General features: G+C 45.9%; 1 protein-coding gene across 1 annotated transcript in view; it reads right to left on the bottom strand.

Annotated features, from left to right (window-relative positions):
• The window catches only part of GPD1L (glycerol-3-phosphate dehydrogenase 1 like), a 39,455-nt gene that overhangs the window by 9,660 nt on the left and 8,558 nt on the right, over positions 1-21,237 (bottom strand). The window contains exons 2-5 of the mRNA XM_059664146.1: positions 18,154-18,331; positions 13,985-14,125; positions 12,502-12,640; positions 6,391-6,503 (exon numbers count right to left, since the gene is read on the bottom strand). Of these exons, the coding sequence (XP_059520129.1) occupies positions 6,391-6,503; positions 12,502-12,640; positions 13,985-14,125; positions 18,154-18,331 (571 nt within the window). The remainder of the gene's footprint in view (positions 1-6,390; positions 6,504-12,501; positions 12,641-13,984; positions 14,126-18,153; positions 18,332-21,237) is intronic.

Genomic DNA, 21,237 nt, shown 5'->3' with positions numbered 1-21,237 from the left:
CATATATTATTAACGCATTCAATCTTCACAACATTCCTACGAGGCAGGTCCTGGTAGATGGGGGGTGGGAAGTAGGAAACTCAAGGGCACAGGTAAGTAGCCTGCAGGGCCACACAGCCAGGACCTGCAGAGCTGGGTCTCCAACCCAGGAGCCGGCTCCCCAGTCCTCTCCAGGGAGCAGGTCACAGCTTGCTGCTCCAGGGCACAGAGGGGCCACCGCAGAGTCAAGATGAGAACTTTCTAACAGGAAGAGCTGACTTCACCCAACCGAAGAGACTCAAATAAAGGGGTGAGCTGTCAGCCACTGGAAGCATCCCAGCCCTGAGCTCCAAAGAACTGCCTCTGACCTTTCATGTCACTGCACCCAGAGAAAAGGCAGATGAGGGTGTCCATGGCCTGCGGGCTCCGGCCACTCTGTTGGCCCCTTCACTGCAGGACACACAGGTCAGGACCACTGCCGGAAGCCAATTCCTGACAGCAGGGCTGAATCGTCTGGAGTGGCAAGGGCATTTCCCCAAACCTGAAAAGGGATGATTGCTTGGCTGCCAGACAGCTCAGGGCATCTTAATCTACATGTTATTGCCTCCTACTGGCCAAACACCTGAACAACCGAAGGCAAATTCTTCCAATCTGACAATGGACTCTGTAAATGAAACCTGACCCTTTGATGTGTATATCTCTGCCTCGCCTCAGGACAATGTGTGTTAATAAAAAGCATGGGGTCCTGAGAAGAGGAGATCTTAGTTTCTTTAGCTAGGCTCCTCTGACCCCCAATATGCCTTTCAAAACTATGCTTCGTCTCTGGACTCTTTATTAAGTTACACACAGCCCTTCTCCAGATGGCTGAACCCTTCTAGATGCTGAAACAAGAACCCGGGCAGACCACCTCACTGTCTCCACTAGATATCCCATCTCCCCATGGGGGCTGGGGGGGGGGGGAAGGGGCTACTGCAGCGTAAACTCTTCCTTCCGAGGGGACCTTGGGCCCCAACCCAGTTTACTCTATGATGGATCTTGAAATCCTCGCTCTCTCCCTCTAGCACTTACCACTGTCAAAAGAAAAATAAACACACGAGCCAGTCAGATCGTGTTTGCATAGCATCCGAGCAGCTGTCCTCCGAGGCCGCTCAGCTGTGAAAGTTACCACTATCCACTGTGCACTTAAATCTGCTTTCAGCTGCCGTGGAGCTAAACGCACCACGGTTTTCAGAAGACAGATGTGCTTAAGCGCTTCTCCATTTCCTGGGTGATGGCACTCATCCACCCCGCAGCGCCACCTTTGCAATTCTGACTTGGGGCGGTTAGGTTAGGCGGGACTCAATTCCTCCCGCTCCCATCCTATCCTCCCACAGAAGGAACATAAAACTGGCGAGGCGGCCCAGGCTACCCGCAGGCCATGCCGGCCGACACTCTCACCACCTAGGAAGAGTGGCTCCACAGAAACCAAGTCAGTGCTTGCTGTTTTCTGTAAGTCCACAACCCACCCAAACTCGTCCGGAGGCCAGCTCCCAGGGCACGTGACCTAAGACGAAGCTCTGTCTGCAGGGGGTGGGCCGACCATAAGGGGAAAGAGCACGTGTGGTTTGCAGGCTGGGCCCTGGAGAAGGCAGCCTGGCTGAGATGATGTCAAGGGGGCTGAGTAAGCCCACCCTTGGTCCGCCAGGCCCGGCACCCTGAAAGATATCTTAGCTGGAGCAGTGTAGTCCGGTACATGTTTCTGCAACGACGTAAATATTTTATATCTGCTTATCCATTACAGCAGCCAGCAGCCACTGGCTACTGACACTCACATGGCTACTGAGTCTTTGAAATGGGGCTACTGTGGCTCAGAAACTGAATTGAATTTCTTTTTTTTAAAAATATATTTTATTGATTTTTTACAGAGAGGAAGGGAAAGAGATAGAGAGTTAGAAACATCGACCAGCTGCCTCCTGCACACCTCCCACTGGGATGTGCCCGCAACCCAGGTACATGCCCTTGACCGGAATTGAACCTGGGACCTTTCAGTCCGCAGGCCGATGCTCTATCCACTGAGCCAAACTGGTTTCGGCCTGAATTGAATTTTTAAGTGTTAATTAGCTTGAATGTAAATGTAAATAGCCACATATGGCCAAAGTGCCCGGCTAGAGACAGGCGCAAGGCTGTCATCACAGCAAGGTTTGTCAAAGCCAAAACCCTGGAGGAAACCTTCATCCCCAGCGAGGAGGAGCGGTTAGCCTCCCTACAGACAGCCCTACGAAGGAACGTCCGAGTCTGCGGCACCGGCTACGGGTTTATCCCCCAACCTATTCGCCCCGTCTTCCAGAGTAACAGAGTCCCTGATTTTCATGCAAGTATATGGCTAGTGGGGGAGGGGGAGTGACCATTTCCCAACGTCCCTTGCAGCGAGGTGTGGTCACACAATTAAGTATTGTCCACTGAGATGAAGGCAAAGGACCCCATTGCAACTTCCCAGATCCTGCCTTAAAAGACAGTTGCACACGGCCCTAGCTGGTTTGGCTCAATGGATAGAGCGTCAGCCTGCGGACTGAAGGGTCCCAGGTTCGATTCTGGCCAAGGGCACATGCCTGGGTTGCAGGCTCGATCTCCCGTAGGGGGCAAGCAGGAGGCAGCCAATCAATGATCCTCTCTCATCATTGATGTTTCTATCTCTCTCTCCCTCTCCCTTCCTCTCTAAAATCAATAAAAATATATTAAAAAAAAAAAGAAATGAATATTTTTTTTAAAAAAAGACAGTTGCACATGGTCTTTGTCCTTTGTTTCTATTTTTTTCCCTGCCTGGAAGGCAGATGTGAAGGTTGGAGCTCTGGTCACCATCTTAGAAGGTAAGGATGATAAGGGGTTCAGCACAGGCCTCCCCAACAGGTGCCACTTCGGCATGTGAATCCAGAAACCCCAGGAGCCTCACCTCCTTCCATAGCCCAGGAAGTCACGTATACTTCTGTCTTGGAACCTCTCATGTATGTGGGGTCTCTGACTCGGTCAGGTATATGGGGTTCCCGTACATAGGTATGCAATTAAATTTTGTTATTTTCTCTTGCTAATCTGGCTCATAGTCAATTTAATGATTAGACCAGACAGAAGGACCTAGAATGGTAGAGGAACGTCTCTTCCTGCCCCACAAGGACAAGGGCCACACCCTTGTGAGCTGGAAGGAGCCTGGGTTCCTAAGAATTCTGTGCAATTGAGTTGTCATAGGGATTCAGGATTTTTACCTAAGAAATACACTTTTACCTGTTCACAGCCACTATTATGTTGGGTCTCCATTAAAGAAACTTAATCCTGATAAAGCATTTTTCAAAATGATAACATAGGTTGAGCTCTACACTTAAGATTTTTCTACTTTTCTGTATGAAGTACCTCTTAAAATTTACATGAAAGCACAAATACCTCCCCAGTGAAAGAAGCCAGACACAGAAGGAGATAACCTGTATAACTTCATTATAAATTTTCTAGAAAATGCAAGTATCTCGTATACAAAAGCAGATCAGTCCTAGCTGGTCTGACTCAGTGGATAGAGCGTTGGCCTATGGACTGAAGGGCCCCAGGTTCAATTCTGGCCAAGGGCACATGCCAGTAGGGGACATGCTGGAGGCAGCCATTGATGTTTCTCTCTCTCCCTCTCTCCCTCTCCCTTTCTCTCTGAAATCAATAAAGAAATACATTTAAAAAAAAGCAGATCAGTGGCTGCCTGACTGGGGCGGGGAATGGGCCCAGTGCATTACATCCTCTAAACAGATGCAGTTTAGCGTACATGAATTGTGCTTAAAGAAAGCTGACATTTTAAAAAGAACATTCCGTTACTGCTTCAGAGATGAACATAGGTAGGAGGTGCAGGACATTCTGAAGGCACTGGTACAAAATGATTTTGCATAATCCGTTTGCATTTTCTTTTTATTGTTATCCTTGTAAGGAGCTGTTTTCCGCACCACCCCCCCCCCCCAGTCACATGACCTCGTGTTTTTGAGCACAAAAAAGAGTGTACATTTTTTAAATTTGTGAGTATGGAGAAGATTACTAAAGGTTAATGAGAAAAGGAGTAAAATATGCCAAACGATTTGAACAGTAAGATCCAGTCTTTGTTTTAAAAGGGGACATAGTACCTGGCTGGTGTGGCTCAGTGGTTGAGCATCCATCCATGAGCCAGGAGGTCATGGTTCAATTCCCAGTCAGAGCACATACCGGGGTTGCGGGCTCCATCCCCAGTAGGGGACGTGCAGGAGGCAGCCGATCGATGATTCTCTTTCATCACTGATGTTTCTCTCTCTCTCTCCCTCTCCTTCCCTTTCCCTGAGATAAAAAGGGGACATACACTCACTTGCTGAAAGATTAGAAGGGGATACAGCGAACACTGACAGTGGTTATCTCAGGATGTAAGGATTACTGGTGATTTTCTTCTTTACACCTCTCTGCTGTTGTGTAAAATGTGCACGACTTTATAATCAGGAAAACACAATGATTAATTTTGTAATAAAACCAACATATGTCCATTTGTCCTTGCTTTGGAAGGCTCTGACAAGGGAGGGCTTCATTTTATTCAACTGCCCAGACACAAACCAGAAAAGTCAGCTTGGACATAGTAACCAAGGAGCCAGACCAAGACTCTTGAAACCTGCATTGGTGCCAATATTTGCTGTCTGAGTCACTTACGGTCTGTGGATCTCTATCTCCCTATCTGTGTGACGGCATGGTTAGGCTCAATTACTGCCAAAATGCCTGTTTGTCGGTCTGCAAGAACCTCAGCTTCGATGCAAGCTGACAAAAATGAGGGTAACTGATCCTGTTTCAGAGGATGGCCGAGGGGAAGGAAGATAGACGGTTCTCACCCCCCCCCGCCTTCACCCCAATGAACCACTTTGCAGTGGTAGCAGGTACCAACACAAATGAAAAGCCATTCTAAGCTCAGACACAAGACCAGCATGGGTCCCGTTCATTTGCAGAGCTTTGCCAGAGCTGTCCATCTTTCTAGAGTCTTCTCCCCAGCACAGGATCTCACTGCTTCCCCATCCACCACCCAAAATATCCAGTCACCTAAAAACAGCTCTGGAGCCACACAGACCAGCACTGAGCAATTAGGCATTCACGGTGCTCCTGCTGCCGAATGGTCATTAAACTAACGAAGGATCATTAAAAACACATAAAAATCCCAACCAACAAACATAAACAGAGCAGCCGAAGCCAGCATCTCAAATATATAGCAGGACCTGCCTAGAATGAGAAGAATGCCCCACGCAAGCATTGAAAAATATGGGCACGTGCTGCCTGGGAGCCCAGGCCTTTGATTGGCTTTAATTTTTTAAAATTCTCATTGTACAGGGACATGTGACCACACATGCACACACATTATTAATTCTAGAAAGCCAGAAAGTGGTTTTAAATTCTGACGAGAAAACCAGATGTACAATTTAGAGAAAGAGTTGGAAGGCATTCTTTGGATTTTGGTCTCCTCGACGTTCTTTTCATCGTTGCAAGTCTTACCTAACAAAGTGAGGTGAATGCCAGATCACCTAATTTCCTTCCCTAGGTGCTCAAATTCCTGGAAAGCAGTTTCTGCTGACAAAAGAAATGACTCAGCAACCCAGCTGCAGGCCACTTCCCAGAGCCAGGATAGTGAGAGGGACCTTGACCTAGTCTTTAAAAAGTAGAGGCTGCTTGAGCGTTGACCCATGAACCTGGAGGTCACGGTTCAATTCCCAGGTAGGGTACATGTCCAGGTTGCAGGCTTGATCCCCAGTGAGGGGTGTGCAGGAGGCAGCTGATCAATGATTCTCTCTCATCATTGATATTTCTATCTCTCTCCCTCTCTGAAATCAATCATATATATATATTTATTATTAAAGTGGAGGCAAGTAAGGAGTCCAAGTGTGAAAACTTCCCTTTATTTTACCCTCCCAAGCCCCTGGCCAATAGGAACTGCTTCTTGAAGTTGATCTTTCCCCTGAGATAAAACGATTCTTGAAAAAAGAAGCCCAAGTAGTAGACTCCTTTCCTTTAACAAGAACAACCAACTGAACCATCACACCAACAGAGTGTGTAATTCAGAGGCAACAGTTCCTTTTCCTGGGAGACTTTGCCCCCGGGTAGACCTCTGCAATCGAGGTGCTCGCCATGCTTCCCAAATATTAATGCTGCCAACTGCCCAAAGAACAAAACACCACAATCCTCCCAGATTTAGAAAAGCAAACCAGAAGTGAGAGAGGAACTGGGCCCACCCAGGAAAGGCGAGGGCAGGGCAGGAAGTGATAAACAAGGCTCGCCATTCACTATTCTTTGCCGTAGTTAAGTGCACAGAACACGGGGCCCATTCTTCCGGATTAGATTCAGCAACGCTAACAGTGGCCATGCATGGTGGACTCCTCCCCCTGAGCAGGAATAGGAGGCTGACTTTACCTTCAGAGCACCACAGAGCTCAACAGTATCTGCGTCCTGAACCACCGTGATTCGGAAATTTGGAGTCTGCAGAAGTTCTTTGAAGAGAAGGCCGTTCTCCATTACTCTGCTGCCTGTTGAAAAGTTAGGAAAAAAGGAAACTCAAAACCATCTCTAATCTTAACTGTTCACACCTAACACGGTTTTAAATATGTGTTTCCCTTATTATAACAGTAACATATGGTCATTATAGAGCATTTACAAAATTCGTAAGAGTAGAAGTAGAAGATAAAAATATTCCAGAATTTCACCACAGATGATCACTCACAATTTGGCATACATCTTCCACTGACTGAAGTATGAATATACATAGCTGTTCTCAAACTTGGGAACATAATGTACATGTGGTTCTCATCTTATGGCATAACTAATTTTCTTTGTTTTTATTGATTGATTGATTAATTTTAGAGAAAGAGAGGAAGGGAGAGAGAGAGAAACATCAATTTGTTGGTCCACTTATTTACTCATTCATTGGTTGACTCCTCTATGTGCCCTGATCAGGGATCAAACCCAAAACCTTGGTGCATCGGGATGATGCTCTAACCAACTGAGCTACCCGGCCAGGGCCTCAGCATGACTAATTTTTAACGACAGCATATCTTTTCTGCATCATTTTCTCTCTCTCTTTCTTTCTTTAAAAGTTTTCTTTTCTTTCTTCTTCTTTATTTTTTAAAAATATTTTTATTGATTTTAGAGAGGAACGGAGAGGGAGAAAGAGATAGAAACATCAATGATGAGAATCAGTGATCGGCTGCCACCTGCACACCCCCCACTGGGGATCGAGCCCGAAACCTGGGCATATGCCCTTGACCAGAATCGAACCTGGGACCCTTCAGTCCACAGGCCAACGCTCTATCCACTGAGCCAAACCAACCAGGGCTTGTACACCATTTTCAATGGCTGCTTTGTATTTTGCTGTGTCCATATGTTATGTCTAAGTATCTTTTTAGTGTTTGAAATCTAAAACTGTTGCCAACTTTTTGCTCCCGTGAACACTTATAAGCTGGGTTTCTGTGTTTGTATCTATTACATCTATTACAGTTATTGTTAAAAATCATCCACCCTGTTTCCGAGGGAGCAGAGTGCATCCCTTTCTATGATCTTAGGCTTGACTATCCACCATGCTTAGACTCACAGCGAGTGGGCATACGTCCCCGTCTGCCACCTTTGGGCTCAGCCGTGGAATTTGCTTTGGTCAAGGGGACATTAACAGACAGGATGCAGTAGAAGCGTGATGCCCTCTGTGCAGTAGGGTCGTTCCCTTGTGCCTCTGCCATCGCTGTGAGAAGATGCCCTGGCTCACTGTAGCCAGTTTGGCTCAGTGGATAGAGCGTCAGCCTGTGGACTGAAGGGTCCCGGCTTAATTCCAAACCAAGGTACATGCTGGGTTGCAGGCTTGATACCCACTAGGGGGCGTGCAGGGGGCAGCTGATCAATGATTTTCTCTCATCATTGATGTTTCTATCTCTCCCTCTCCCTTCCTCTCTGAAGTCAATAAAAATATATATTAAACAATAAAAAAAAAAGAAGATGCCCTGGTTCACCCACAAAGTCCAGCAGGAAGACGACAGACACATGGACCAGAGCCAACTGGCTGTCCCGGCCAAGATCTGTGGACTCCCAGAGGCCCACGGAAGTGTTAGCTGTGCTTATTTTGTACGCCACTGAGATTCTGTGATTATTACTTGGCATCACTATGACAATAGAGAACGGATGCAACACCGACAAATATTTTCACACAGAACAGCATTCAGAGTCCTTGTTTTTGCTACCACTAGATCCCCTCCCTCAGGACAGTTCCTAGAATGAGACGGATGCTCAGTAGTTTTTAGACTTTTTGTTGCTATGGTTTAGGGACTTCAGGTTAAAAACAAACAAAAGTAAAACGTTACACATAAAACCTGATGTGAAGTGTGCTCTCGTTGTTGGGGGCCCAGAGAGGAGGGCTTAGCTCTAGAAATCAGACGATAAACCCACCAGCCAAGCCCTAGCTCCCAAGTCAACATCTCCACCAGATGGCAGGAAGCTCACTGAAGGCTACAGTACTAGGCCTCTAAGCCAGCGGTCGCCAACCGGTGGTCCGTGAGGTCCGAAAGGTTGGCGACCACTGCTCTAGGCTCCTGTGCTTGTTCCCAAGCCTGTCTGCACATTACAGTCACCCGGGGATCTTGAAAAACACCAAAGCCCAGGTCACATCCCAGACCCATGAAATTGGTCTCTGGGGTAGAGCAGGCATCAGTCATTACTGAAGCTCCCCAGGCGATTCCAATGGGCAGACAAGTTTGCAAACCTCTGATTTAACTTCCTCTAGCCTCAGTTTCTTCCTGAGTAAAGCACGAGGGCACTCTTAGGCCTACTGTGAGGTTACTGTGAGAATCAGGCGTGGAACAGGCTATCTGTCGTAACGAGCACTCAAGGTCTCATGTAATAACGGTGAGCGAGGCGACAATCCTCATGCTGTGACTATGATTTTCCACATTTACAGAGAGGAGGCCCAGAGAGGTTCACCAACTTGTCCTGAGTCACAAAGCCAGTAGGAGGCAGAGCCCAAATTCTAACCCAGGGGCCCTGGCTCCAGAGCGCTGACTCTCTATGCTGTGCTACCTCTCAGGGGTAAGAAAAAAGAGAAGATAAACCAGCAAAAAACAATACTGGTAGAGCTCTATTTTCCCAATGCAGAAAAAAAGATGATTGTCAACATTAAAATTACACTCACAAGTGACATAATTTCAAAACAATCCAGGGGTGAGTGAAGAGAGGGTAGGGACACAGATGAAATAAGAATGGCTATAGCAGGTTCAGTCCCTGGTCAGGGCACATACAAGAAAAAAACAATGAATGCATAAATAAGTGGAACAACAAATTAATGTTTCTCTCTCTCTCATCAATTAAAAAAAAAAAATGGCCAGAAGTTAATCATTACTAAAGATGGGCAAGGGGCGCATGGGGTTCATGATATTGTTCTACCTACTTTTGTTTTCAAGGAAATTTTCCAGAATAAAATGTCTGAAGTATCTACACCCAATACCTAGAAACACGTTTTCTATTCTACATGCATTGCTATTACCCATTATTTAGCTGAGTTCTCCTTTTTCCAAATATAACTGTGTCCGTTTGAGCAAACCGTCCTCTTCCTTTTTTTAAACAGTCCCCAGACCACCTGGGTGATTCTGTGCAATCCTGTTTCATCACCCGGGTTGGGTCAACTAGCCCCCAGCCTCCACACCACGACATTGTTGCTGTCTCTCTCCTCTGTCCCTCACCACGGCCACAGCTCAGTGCCTCCAACGTGAAGGATGCTTCTGAGCACCACGTGACGCTCACCCAGCTGTCTGCTGTGAGCCACCTGAGAAACAGGCCGGGAGAAGTGCGCTCTCCATTTGCCGCAGACACAAAGTGGGATCTGTCAGTTCTTCTGCGGCAGCAAATCACTCACAGTGTCGACGAGAGAGGTGAGCTTGATTTACAGCAATCAAGGCTGTTTCTCAAGTGTACTCTGAGAAGATTGTTTTAAATCATGGCTAAGAAAGCCCTAACTGTATTATGACTATTACCAGTCATAAGCAGGGCCCCAGACCATCTGGTACGGAACAGGTAACGCCCAACCGGCAGGTGGAAGGGCCGCTCCAAACTCAGTATGAACCAAAGGACAGGAAAATCCCCTTCTCTTTCAGGCCAAGTCAGGGAGAGAGTCAACCTCTTTAATGACTCCTTCGAAATCCTCGACACAATCCGGGGGGTGAGTGGAGAGAGTGTGGGGACACAGATGAAATAAAAAATGGTCAGTCCTGGCCGGGTAGCTCACTTGGTTAGGGCGTGCCTGACACATAATAAGCTTTGAAAAATATTTGGGGGACGACTGAGTAAAAGTACTGGATTCTGTGAGATCAGTCCAAGTATGAAGGGAACTCTTACCACAAGGGGGCACCATCGTTCACCATGACGGTTAATATTTTTAGAAGATACTAAAAACAATGCCATTTTCTCTTCTTCTATGGAAGACTCAAGTGGGCTGAAATCCCTGCATCTACCATAATTAAAAATGTGTTGGTTGTTAATGTCATCAAGAAAGGGGATCCGGGTAAGCACAGTGCAATTATCAAATACAGGGAATTTAATGTCAATGCAATGATCTGGATGGCATACAACCATATTCCAATCTTAACAACGATGGCGATGCTGTCTTTTCAGTGTTGTCCTTCACCCCCTGACCTTCTTTAGCCTGTGACACTCCCTTAAGCCTTTTATTGTCATTTATGATCCAACCCACAGCGAAGGCAGTGGATGCACTGGGTCAACAGAAGCCAGAGGGAAAGAGGCGGTGTTCTGTGCGTTTGTCTGTCTTTACAAACCAGCAGAGCCTATTGCACCCCACTGGGAACCTTCCTACAGCAAACAGAGCTTCGAGGCAGGTAAAAATCCTCACCAAAATCTATAGGTAGACACAAGGTTTAAATCAGGGATTGGCGAGCAAGGCTCAGCCTTATGGAATGGTTGGGATAACCAGTCGATTCCAACCAACTAATTGGCAAAACTGATTGCCAATCGATTATTGGCAAATAGGACTGTGTTGGAAAAACTGGTTAATAATTTTTTGGGAAAAACTGAATTGCATAATTTCACAGGCTATATTAAATCACAGATGGATAAAAGAATTAACTGAAAAAATAAAACCTTTATATACAGTGGTATATATGCATATGTAAATTTTTTTTCTGGAAGGATACTTAGAAACTGCTAACAGTGATTCCCTTTGGGAAGAGGGAGTAGGTGGGAAATCACCATCTTAATTCTAATTTTGTACCTTTTCATATTGTTTGAAACGCTTTATCGGTGGCTATATCACTTTTGAAAATGTCAACCTGGGAAATGATATTCTAGGTCACTTTGTTTTGTTCTTTATATTATTTGTGATACCTCTCCTCTCCAAAAATATTATTTCTCAAAAAAAAAAGTTTTAAGTGCCCACACATATGGAATTGTCAGTGGAATACTATGCAGCTATGAAGATGTATGTTGATGGGACTTTGAAAGTTGTTATATATTAATAAAGCAACTATAAAATAATATGGATTTAAACTACAAACCATAAACTTTGTGGACAAATAGAAAAAATAATGGAAATCAAATGAAATAATAAAAATGGTTTTCTTTTGATTACCTCTACTTTCCACACTAATGACATAATATCTGTGCAATTAAAAATAAAGCGAAAAATGCAAAAAAATAAAAAGTATAAATGCCCTACGAGAATCAGGCATGTATGAGAATCAGGAGCTACATCTCCCCATGCATCCCATCTTAGTGAGGCGAGCCTGACCTCCCTCAGAGTTTCCGGTTACAAATCTGCCAGGGCGAGATGACTCACACTGCCGGAGTGTTTGACAAGGGTGGAAGTAAGTTCTCAAGTGGTAGAGACATTTCAATAAACTCTTGCAAAACAACTGCAAATACAAACATATTACTCTTCTACGAGCCCTTTACTACGATACACAAGCACTTGAGAATTCCAAAGCCCTAGAGACACAAAACTTTTTTACGTCAAGGTTGTATGTAAGACTACAAAGGACTTTCTCTTTCAGGAAACGGGGGATCCTAGTTCATGCCTGGGTTCTGTATGAGCTGTGTGACCTTGGGGCAGGTAACTTATCCCCTGCGCCTCAGCTTATTCACCTGAAAACAGGTCATTCCCACCCACTTTCAGACCTCAATGGAACCCAATGATGATCCAGATACTGGCATCTGTGAGTAAAGAAAAGCTGGTTTTCTACGGCCAGGGGAGCCCCACCATGGACGTAATCACCTGTGCGTTGGCACAAGCAACCGTTATTTCTGTGTTTAACCTTAATAATGTTATCGGGTCAAAATGGCCCCCGTGGCTTTCCCTTCATTCTGGAAGTTGCTGAAACACTTCAGTTCCTCAGAAGGGCCTCTTTGCATAAAATCCCAACCCCCTAAAGGTCCCCCGCAGGAATGTGAAGGGGCAGGGCAGAGTCCACTCCAGGAAATCTCAGACAGGGGAATGTACATGTAATACCACCAGAGGCCCAGACCCCGCGACCGGAAGCTCACCGATGGTGGTCTCACAGAACTTCTCCGCCGCCACCTCGTTGGCAATGTTGGCTCCCATCAGCACACTGATGTCAATGCCCATCTTCTCTCGGATGATGTCGGAGATGAGTTTCAGGCCCTCGGGGCCCTCGTCTATGCCCTATAAGGAGGTCAAGGAGTTAGGGAAAAGCAAACCACCCGTAGAGAAGAGGTACGGGATCATTGCTTTGTAAGTTATCTAGGTTCAGACATCCAATAGTATGCACATCTTGAAAAATATCTCTTGCAAGAGAAAACACATATGCTGAGAATGTACTGCTTAAAGAATAACAAGAAAATGAACACGTGGAACCGCCCAGGTGAAGATACAGAACATGACCAACACCACTGAAATCCCCTGTGTCTCTCCATCCTCCAGGGTAAACCACGATCCTGAATTCTATATGCACCGCTTCCTTGCTTTTCTTTCTTTCTTTTTTTTTAAAAATTCTTTTAAAAAAAGTTTATTGATTAGATTGAGGAAGGGAGAAAAAACACCGATTTCTTGTTCCACTTATTTATATTCATTAGTTGATTCTATTTTTTAAAATATGATTTTATTGATTTCAGAGAGGAAGGGAGAGGGAGAGAGAGATAGAAAACATCGATGATGAGAGAGAATCATTGAGTGGCTGCTTCCTGTATGCCCCCCACTGGGGATCCAGCCCACAACCTGGGCATGTGTCCTTGATCAGAATAGAACCCAGGACCCTTCAGTCTGCAAGCCGACACTCTACCCACTGAGCCAAACTGACTAGCTCTATCTGTCTTTCCCTATCTCTTCCACTCTCTCTAAAAATATCCTTGGGTGACGATTTAAAAAATTTTTTTTATAAAAGTAATAGATGTGCCATTTTATTAATGCAATTAGAAAGAGATGTCATGGCAGGTCTAACAATTACTGTAATTTCAAAGTAGTGATGAGCATAAATGACACTTGAGCTATCTGACATGAACATATCCGCGATTTCTATTGACAAGAGGGTCCCAGATCCTGCTAATACTGTTATTGAAACTCTACCTTGTGGTTTTCCTCTGCAAATGAAGAAAATGCTCATTTTAGTTAGAGGTTAAGACTGATAAAAATGCAATTTCTCCCCCAGTTAAAACAATGGACCTCCTGATCTCTGTCCATGGATCTGTGGGGGTGGTTCGTGGACTGCTGGTTAAAAACTCCCTCTTTAGGGAAAATACCAGGCATGGGAACTAATACAAACCACTGGTGATTTCCAGAATGTGGGTGAGACCCAGGACCTGGTCGGGAAGGATCTTTCTGACAGCGAGGCCCACCAGGAGGAGCCACCCCCTTCCAGGCATCTTTACAAAAACAAAACCCCGAAAACCTGCCATATCCTTCCCTTCACTTCCTTGTCTCCAGCAGATGAAAGTGAGAGGAAGTGACACTTCCCAGGAACTAATGTCTAGCGATGTTCTCCTGCCCCAGCCACCATCTCGGGCGCGTCACCTTGATGAGCGTGATTCCCCGCGCTTTCTTGGGCACTTTCCCGGTGATCTCGTCGCAGATTCTGTGGATGAACTGGTGGGGAATGACGAACACCAGCATGTCTGCATCCTGCACGGCCTCTTGGAGGTTTGGGACGGCAACCTGCCACGGCGAGGAGGAAACGGTTACACCTCTACCCAAACATGCCGGGCCAAGCGATTTCATTCTCGGACCCTTTATCAGATGCCTACTATGTGCAGAGCAAGCACTGTGCGGACGGACAGACAGTCCAGGCAAGAGTGGGCTGTGCTCTGCCTTCCTCATTCCCGACTTGCTCCTGAACCCAGGAGGGTCCTGCCTCTCCATGCCTCAGTTTCCTTACCCGTAAAAGGAGTCATCATGATACTGCGTGGGCTGTTCCCTGTTGCTCACCCAGCCCCCCAACCCATTTTCTGCCCATCTTTGCCCCACACTGTTCCCTGGGGAGCTGCTTATTACGGGCTGTTTCCTCTGGGCCCCTTGCTCTCTGCCCTCCAGTTGCTTTAGCCAAAGGGGGGCACGGTCAGGGGACCTGAGCTGGGTCAGGGGACCTGAGCTGGGACAAGAGACAGGCCATGGTGTCCCTGGGCCACTCCTGCCTGGACTCGCAGGCGTGCTGGCATGGCATCATTCTACAGTTATACCTCCTGATGGGCAGACCCTCTTCCATGTCTCTAAGCTCTTGTCAGGCTTGTGTGGTGACACCAGTCTGTCCCCTTGTCCTTTCAGGGGTGGCATGGCTTCCTGCTGTTGCTAATCTCTGGGCACTGCACCAACGCCTTTTGGTTCCCTCGATTCTCCCCACATTCGGTGAACAGTCCCACAGTAAACTCTCCCTGGTTAAGCGCTTTGAGAGTGCTGTTGTGAAGAATAAATGATTCAGCCAGCCAGCGTGGCTCAGTGGTTGAGCGTAGATCTATGAACCAGGAGGTCATGGTTCAATTCCCGGTCTGGGCACATGCCCGTGTTGCGGTCTCGGTCCCCAGTGTGGGGCGTGCAAGAGGCAGCTGATCAATGATTCTCTCCCATCATTGATGTTTCCATCTCTCTCTTCCTCTCCCTTCCTCTCTGAAATCCATAAAAATGTATTTTTAAAATAAAAGAATAAATGATTCAGAAAAATTCCTGACACCTGGCATGCACTTAATACATGTCAGCTTTGAGGATGATTTGTTTCCTTCAGTTAAATACAGAAACAGGTTTTAAATTTTAACATGGGCAGAGAGACACAGACTCACAGACACTAGGACAGAGGTGAGGGCATCTAGTGAGGACGAGGGAGCGTGTGGTCTCCGGCAGAGGCTGTCTGCTGGTGCCCGGTGACTGTTCTACCTTCTTCCTTAGCAAGAAAACCCCCAGTTCGGGGCTAGGCCCATAAATGCCAGGAAAGGCTTCCCCACTTTAACCTTGCAATTTAGGTGGAATTGGCCCCTCCCCTGCTCCACAGGTGACCTTCACCTTGTTCAATCCAATGGGCACATAGAAGGTCTTGCACTGCCGTGGGAATAGCTAGCTTCCCCCCTAATTCTTTCTATCAGATACTTGGATAAACTGAACTTCCCAAGTCAGAACCCTAGGAATCCTTTCTCTCCCCACCACCAGCGTCAAGAATAACCGTGGGCCTGAAACGAGTAAAAAATAATGTTAAATGTCAACTGTCGGTAAAATTTTTTAAAAAAAGCATAACCGTGGGAAATGCTGCCTGACCTTAGTTCCGTGACACAGAATAGAGAATCATCATCGTTAGACGGCAACAGGTTCAGCAGGCACAGGAATGAGTCCACCAGGAATCAAATTCCAACCCGAGGGCTAACTATGTGGCCTCGGACAAGTTCATTAACCTCTCTCAGCCTTGGTTTCTCTCCCTACGAAATCAGAATCATCAGCATAATAGGACAACTCATTGTCACAACCCGTTAGAATAAAAAGGAAGGAAGGAAGAAACAACAGGCCACAATAGAGTCGCTTTTGCTAAGCCAAGTCACCAAAACAAAACTTAATAACTAACCTGACTGCAGTTTCAGTCTCTCTGGGGAGTGGACTTTTTAAACCAATCACTCTGAATTTCCTGATCAACACCAGTGAGGTCACCTGCCCTAAAATCCCCCGCTTTCCCCTGCAGGAGGGTGACTGTGCTTGAAATAATGATAACATCAGTTATTGATGATGTCTGTCAGCTTTCTCCCGTCAACCATTTCTTTTATTTTATTTTTTAAAATATATTTTTATTGATTTCAGAGAGGAAGGGAGAGAGAGAGATAGAAACATCAATGATGAAAGAGAATCACTGATCGGCTGCCTCCTGCACACCCCTTATTGAGCCCAAAACCCAGGCATGTGCTCTGAACAGAGAATCGAACGGTGACCTCCTGGTTCATAGATTGACGTTCAACCACTGAGCCATGCCCGCTGGGCTAACCCACTCGTTTAACTTTCTTTTCAACTCTCTTTCTGCCCATGAAAAACCCCCATTTTGTACAACTCCTCTGAGCACCTCTCTCCTTGCTGGGTGGAATGCTAGATGGAATTCATGAATAGCTTAATCAAACACAACTGGGTCCTCAAGTTTACTTGGTTGAATTTTGTTCTTTTTTTTATTTTTAAATATATTTTATTGATTTTTTTTTTTTTTTTACAGAGATGAAAGGAGAGGGATGGAGAGTTAGAAACATGGATGAGAGAGAAACATCAATCAGCTGCCTCCTGCACACTCTATACTGGGAATGTGCCCATAACCAAGGTACATGCCCTTGACCAGAATCGAACCCGGGACCCTTGAGTCCGCAGGCTGACGCTCTATCCACTGAGCTAAACCAGTTAGGGCTGAATTTTGTTCTTTACCAAACCTAAGAGGGTTATTGAGAGCATGGGACAATATCCGTGAACTAAGCATAGTGCTTAACACTAACGAGCACTGTAACCAAAAGCCAAGCTACAGTCTTCAGTGAGCCAGGTCTCTGTCGCTCCCAACTCCCGGCACTTGTCAGGTTACAAACCTGCCCCCCCAACCCCCCCCCAGACTCATGAGGGAAGCAGGGTCATCTTACTCCTCTGTTTCCAGCACCCAACGCTGGGCTTTGCATGCACAGTGCCTGCTCAGCAAGGTGTGGTGAGTGAATATGTGCAGGGACGGGTATTTCTTTAACAAAGGAGAGCTTTGCTGGTTAACCACAGGAATGAGGCAGCCTCGGTGATCTGGTTTTCAAGCAATTACAGAAAGCTACCCAGGGGTGACGCTGGCAACAGAAGTTCACACACTCCACTCAGACAAGCAGTGGGGTAGCCTCTTTCTGCGTCACATGCTCATTTCTTCCTTCCCCCGCAAGTCACTGGAATGAGGCCAGGCAGTAACCTCTATTGTCCCCTCCCAGACCTAATAAGCTTGAATTTTAAACGGTCAGTCTTACAATTTTCTTATTTTTTTTTTTTTCGGATCTCCTGTAATTTAGCCCTTGACCCTGATTGTAATTACAGACCAAGGTCAAGTGTCCTAGGGAGTGGATCAAAGTCCACGTACCCAAAAAGGGTATATTGGGAGTTACCAGGGAACATGAGCGGCCAAAGGCAAGGTTGTTAGTCCAGCTTTGATGGGACCTGCACTTTGAATGCTAAGACAGTAACCTGTCATGAGCCAAACTGTGTCTCCCCAAGATTCCTATGTCATAACCCTAGTACCTCGGAATGTGACTGTTTGGAGACAGGGTCTTTGTAGAGGTAATTAGGTTAAAACAAGGTCCTTAGGAGACGCCCTAATACAACACCATTAGGACACAGACAACACAGAGGGAAGACCACGTGGAGACACAGGAAGAGGGTGGCCACCTACAGGTCAAGGAGAGAACTTCAGGAGAAACCAACCCTACTGACATCTTGATCTTAGTAGACCTGAAGCCTCCGGCATTGTGAACAAATAAAATTCTGTGGTTTAAGCCATCTGGTCTATTGTCCTTCGTTATGGCAGCCCTAGCAAACTAAACCAGAGCCCATTTCAGAGTCTAGAAAACCAAAACTGACCAAGCCAAGAACTTGGTAGGTGGAAGGAACAGGGGAAGAGGGAAATAGTTTTTGTATTTTCTCAAGTCCCAGGTGTTGACTCAGGTAAACGTAGCTTTCCAACCTAACCAGATGTACTTTTCATCCTACGGCCTTACCACATTGTCAGGCAGCTTGTGTCCAGGGAGATATTTCACATTCTCGTGGTCATTATTTATGATGTCTGTCAGTTTTCTCCCATCAACCATTTCTTCAAAGACCCACATGTTGACCGTGGAGGCGAACTTCTGAAGCTTCTTGACATTATTACCAATTATTTTTGCAACAGCGGAACCCCTACAAGAAACAGTGGAGAACAAAATTAAACTCACTTGGGCAGAAGAGAAAATGCATTAGATTCTAATTCAGAAGCCTCGCATTCTGGTTCTGATTCAAGCGCTGAACTTGTAACTCAAGATGTGCAGCCATGAGCCATGCGAAACTTAGTGGTTTTCACCTGCAAATACCACCCCTGTGATCAGGAAAGCCTCAGAATTAGGTACAAGGTCAAAAAGCACCACCCCTTAAAACTAAGAAATGTCAACCTATCTTGGAAGAGAGGATCACAGGCAGAAGAGAAATCCACCTAAAAGACGGGAAAAAAATAACAAATGTAGCTATTGTGAGGTGCCCTTTTTCTCCTTTTTCTTGTTTTTTTTTTAAATATATTTTATTGATTTTTTTACAGAGAGGAAGAGAGAGGGATAGAGAGTTAGAAACATTGATGAGAGAGACATCGATCAGCTGCCTCCTGCACACCCCCCATTGGGGATGTGCCCGCAACCAAGGTACATGCCCTTCACCGGAATCGAACCCGGGACCCTTCAGTCCGCAGGCCGACGTTCTATCCACTGAGCCAAACCGGTCAGGGCATGTCTCCCTTTTCTTTATTCCCGCCTTCTTTCTGAGGCTAGAAGACAGAACATGATTGTTGGGGCTCCAGCAGCCCTCTTGGGCTGTGAGGAGATCTTATAGTAGGAGTAAAGATTACACACAGCAAAGTAACAAGAGAAGGAGCCTGGATACTGATGTCATTGAGTAGAGATGCCATGACAGCTCTGGACGGCCAACCCCCAGATTATAAACTATGTTCTGGGGGAACTGCAGTCATAATGGAAAGATAAGAACCAGAGTGGATTCCAGAAAAAAAGCAGAGTGAGAGCCCATGTTCTGGGGGGCCTGAGTGTTTGGTTCCCCCCAGCAGACACCTAGCCAGCCTCCAGCCCAGCAAGCTCCCATCTTCTGCATCTCTACTGACCAAACATTCTGGTAACGAACCAGTTGCCCCTTAGGCTTTCCAATAAGGGAAGAGAAGGCACTCCGACTAGTTAGTGCCAGTCCTCCAGACAAGGGCCAAGGGTCTGTGGCTAGTGACCATGACAGAGGAGTTCATGGTTGGTCCAGGCACCTGTGCCCACCTCACAAATGTACTCATTGCACAGTGGGCCAAGGCTCTGCTGATTGGGCCACTGATTGGTCTAGGGGTGGGCACCTGATCCCAGCTGGGCCAATAAGCTTCTACTGTAGGACTTTGAACCAGAGAAAGTTTGTTTCTTAGACAAGTTTCCTGGTGTGAGGAACAAATGAAAGAAAGGTAAACAGCGCTTTGCAAATTCATGTGTTAGGGTGGTCATTGCTTTTTCTAATAAGAAACTGAGATGAATTCTATATTTGATGAAATGCAGCAGCTTAAGAGTATAAAATTACAGTTTAATTCTCTAGTTTTCTCAAGAAAACTTTTTTGTTGCTTTCATATCCCACAGATGAGTGAAATCATGGTTCTTGTTAGGCAGAGAATTCTATGCTAAATTAATTCACAAGTATTTTCTGAAAACAGAGGACTGTTTTTACATTACAGATACATTAAAAAATGTATTAACAAAATTCCTTCGCCAACGACAATACACTGTGTAATGAGCCCATTTAATAACAACAGAGAATATCTGCGATGAATCAAGTCAGAGGAACTCAGAAGAAATTTGAAAACTGGGAAATGTTGCATTCCTATTTTGCAATCTTAAATGACAGTCAATTCTGGAGACAATTTGGTGGGATGAAGGAATGGGTGATATCAGAAGACGGCGGGGCCTAAGCTGACAAGAGCACATACTGGAGATCTTTATCCTTACTCTCCGATAAATCTCAGTTATTCTAACCCAACTCTAATTCATCCCAGCATATAAACCTTTGTGCTTTAACAACCAGAAAAAAATCAAATAATTATCTCTATATTAGAATTATTTTCCCATTCCTGAGATAGAATGGATCAGCTAAGCCAGTGGTTCTCAACTTTGGCTGCCCCTTAGAATTACCTGGGACATCCCCAGAGTCCCAGGCCACACCCCAGGCCAACAAAATCGGTTCTTCTGGAGTGGGATCAGGCATTGGCAGTTTTTAGAGCTCCCCAGGGACTGATGTGAGCAGCCAGGGACTGAGAACAGCAGCTCTGCTGAATGATCTAGAACATTGGTGCCTCCTACCGCACAAGAGAAGAGTTGTCAATAGCAAAGCTCCGAGGCTTTACCTGTAAAATCCTTATTCTATGCCAGCAGGACAGTTTATTAGTTAAATACCCATCGATGCAATTCTCCTCCTGACACTTTGTAAAAAAAGAGGCCAAGAATCTCCCCACCATCACTCTCACCTTTATTCTCATCTTGGAAATAGCTGCTCACGTCCTCACGGCAAGATAGCAGCTCAGACTCAGGGTTCCCTGACATTAAGTAACTCACACAAGGTCAACAAGAGAGCAAGCATGATTCTGGGGAATTGAGCAAATTGAGGGGGGGCGTCTCTAAGACACTAGGAATCCAAGTCAAATAAATCAAGTGGGAAAATAAACCAAACCACAAGACCCTTCCCCATGATCTTAATGGAGTACACTCCCTTTTCAGCCCCCTGGTGGGGAAGCCAAGCATTTATTTACAACCAGAAGCAAACCTGTAGCAACCGCTGAAATGACTAAGTTGGAAAAATTTAAGTGAACATTAGAAGTGTTTAAGAACTAAGCCCACCAGACCATGTCTGTGCATCCTTTGGGGTGTGATGGGGCATAAAACGTCAGGACGAAAATAAGTCAGGGAAACTCCAGTTATATTATTCACTCACGTGAGGTCACTGGGACCTCATGCTGCCTCCTCCCTGGCCTCAATAACCTCCCTCACTCACTTATCTCAGTTATCGAATATTTACTGAGTAGCCTC

This window comes from Myotis daubentonii, chromosome 14 (assembly GCF_963259705.1).
Source record: "Myotis daubentonii chromosome 14, mMyoDau2.1, whole genome shotgun sequence".
Lineage (NCBI taxonomy): Eukaryota > Metazoa > Chordata > Mammalia > Chiroptera > Vespertilionidae > Myotis > Myotis daubentonii.
The sequence above is the reverse complement of the archived record's forward strand: the minus strand, read 5'-3'. Positions and strand labels throughout refer to the sequence as shown.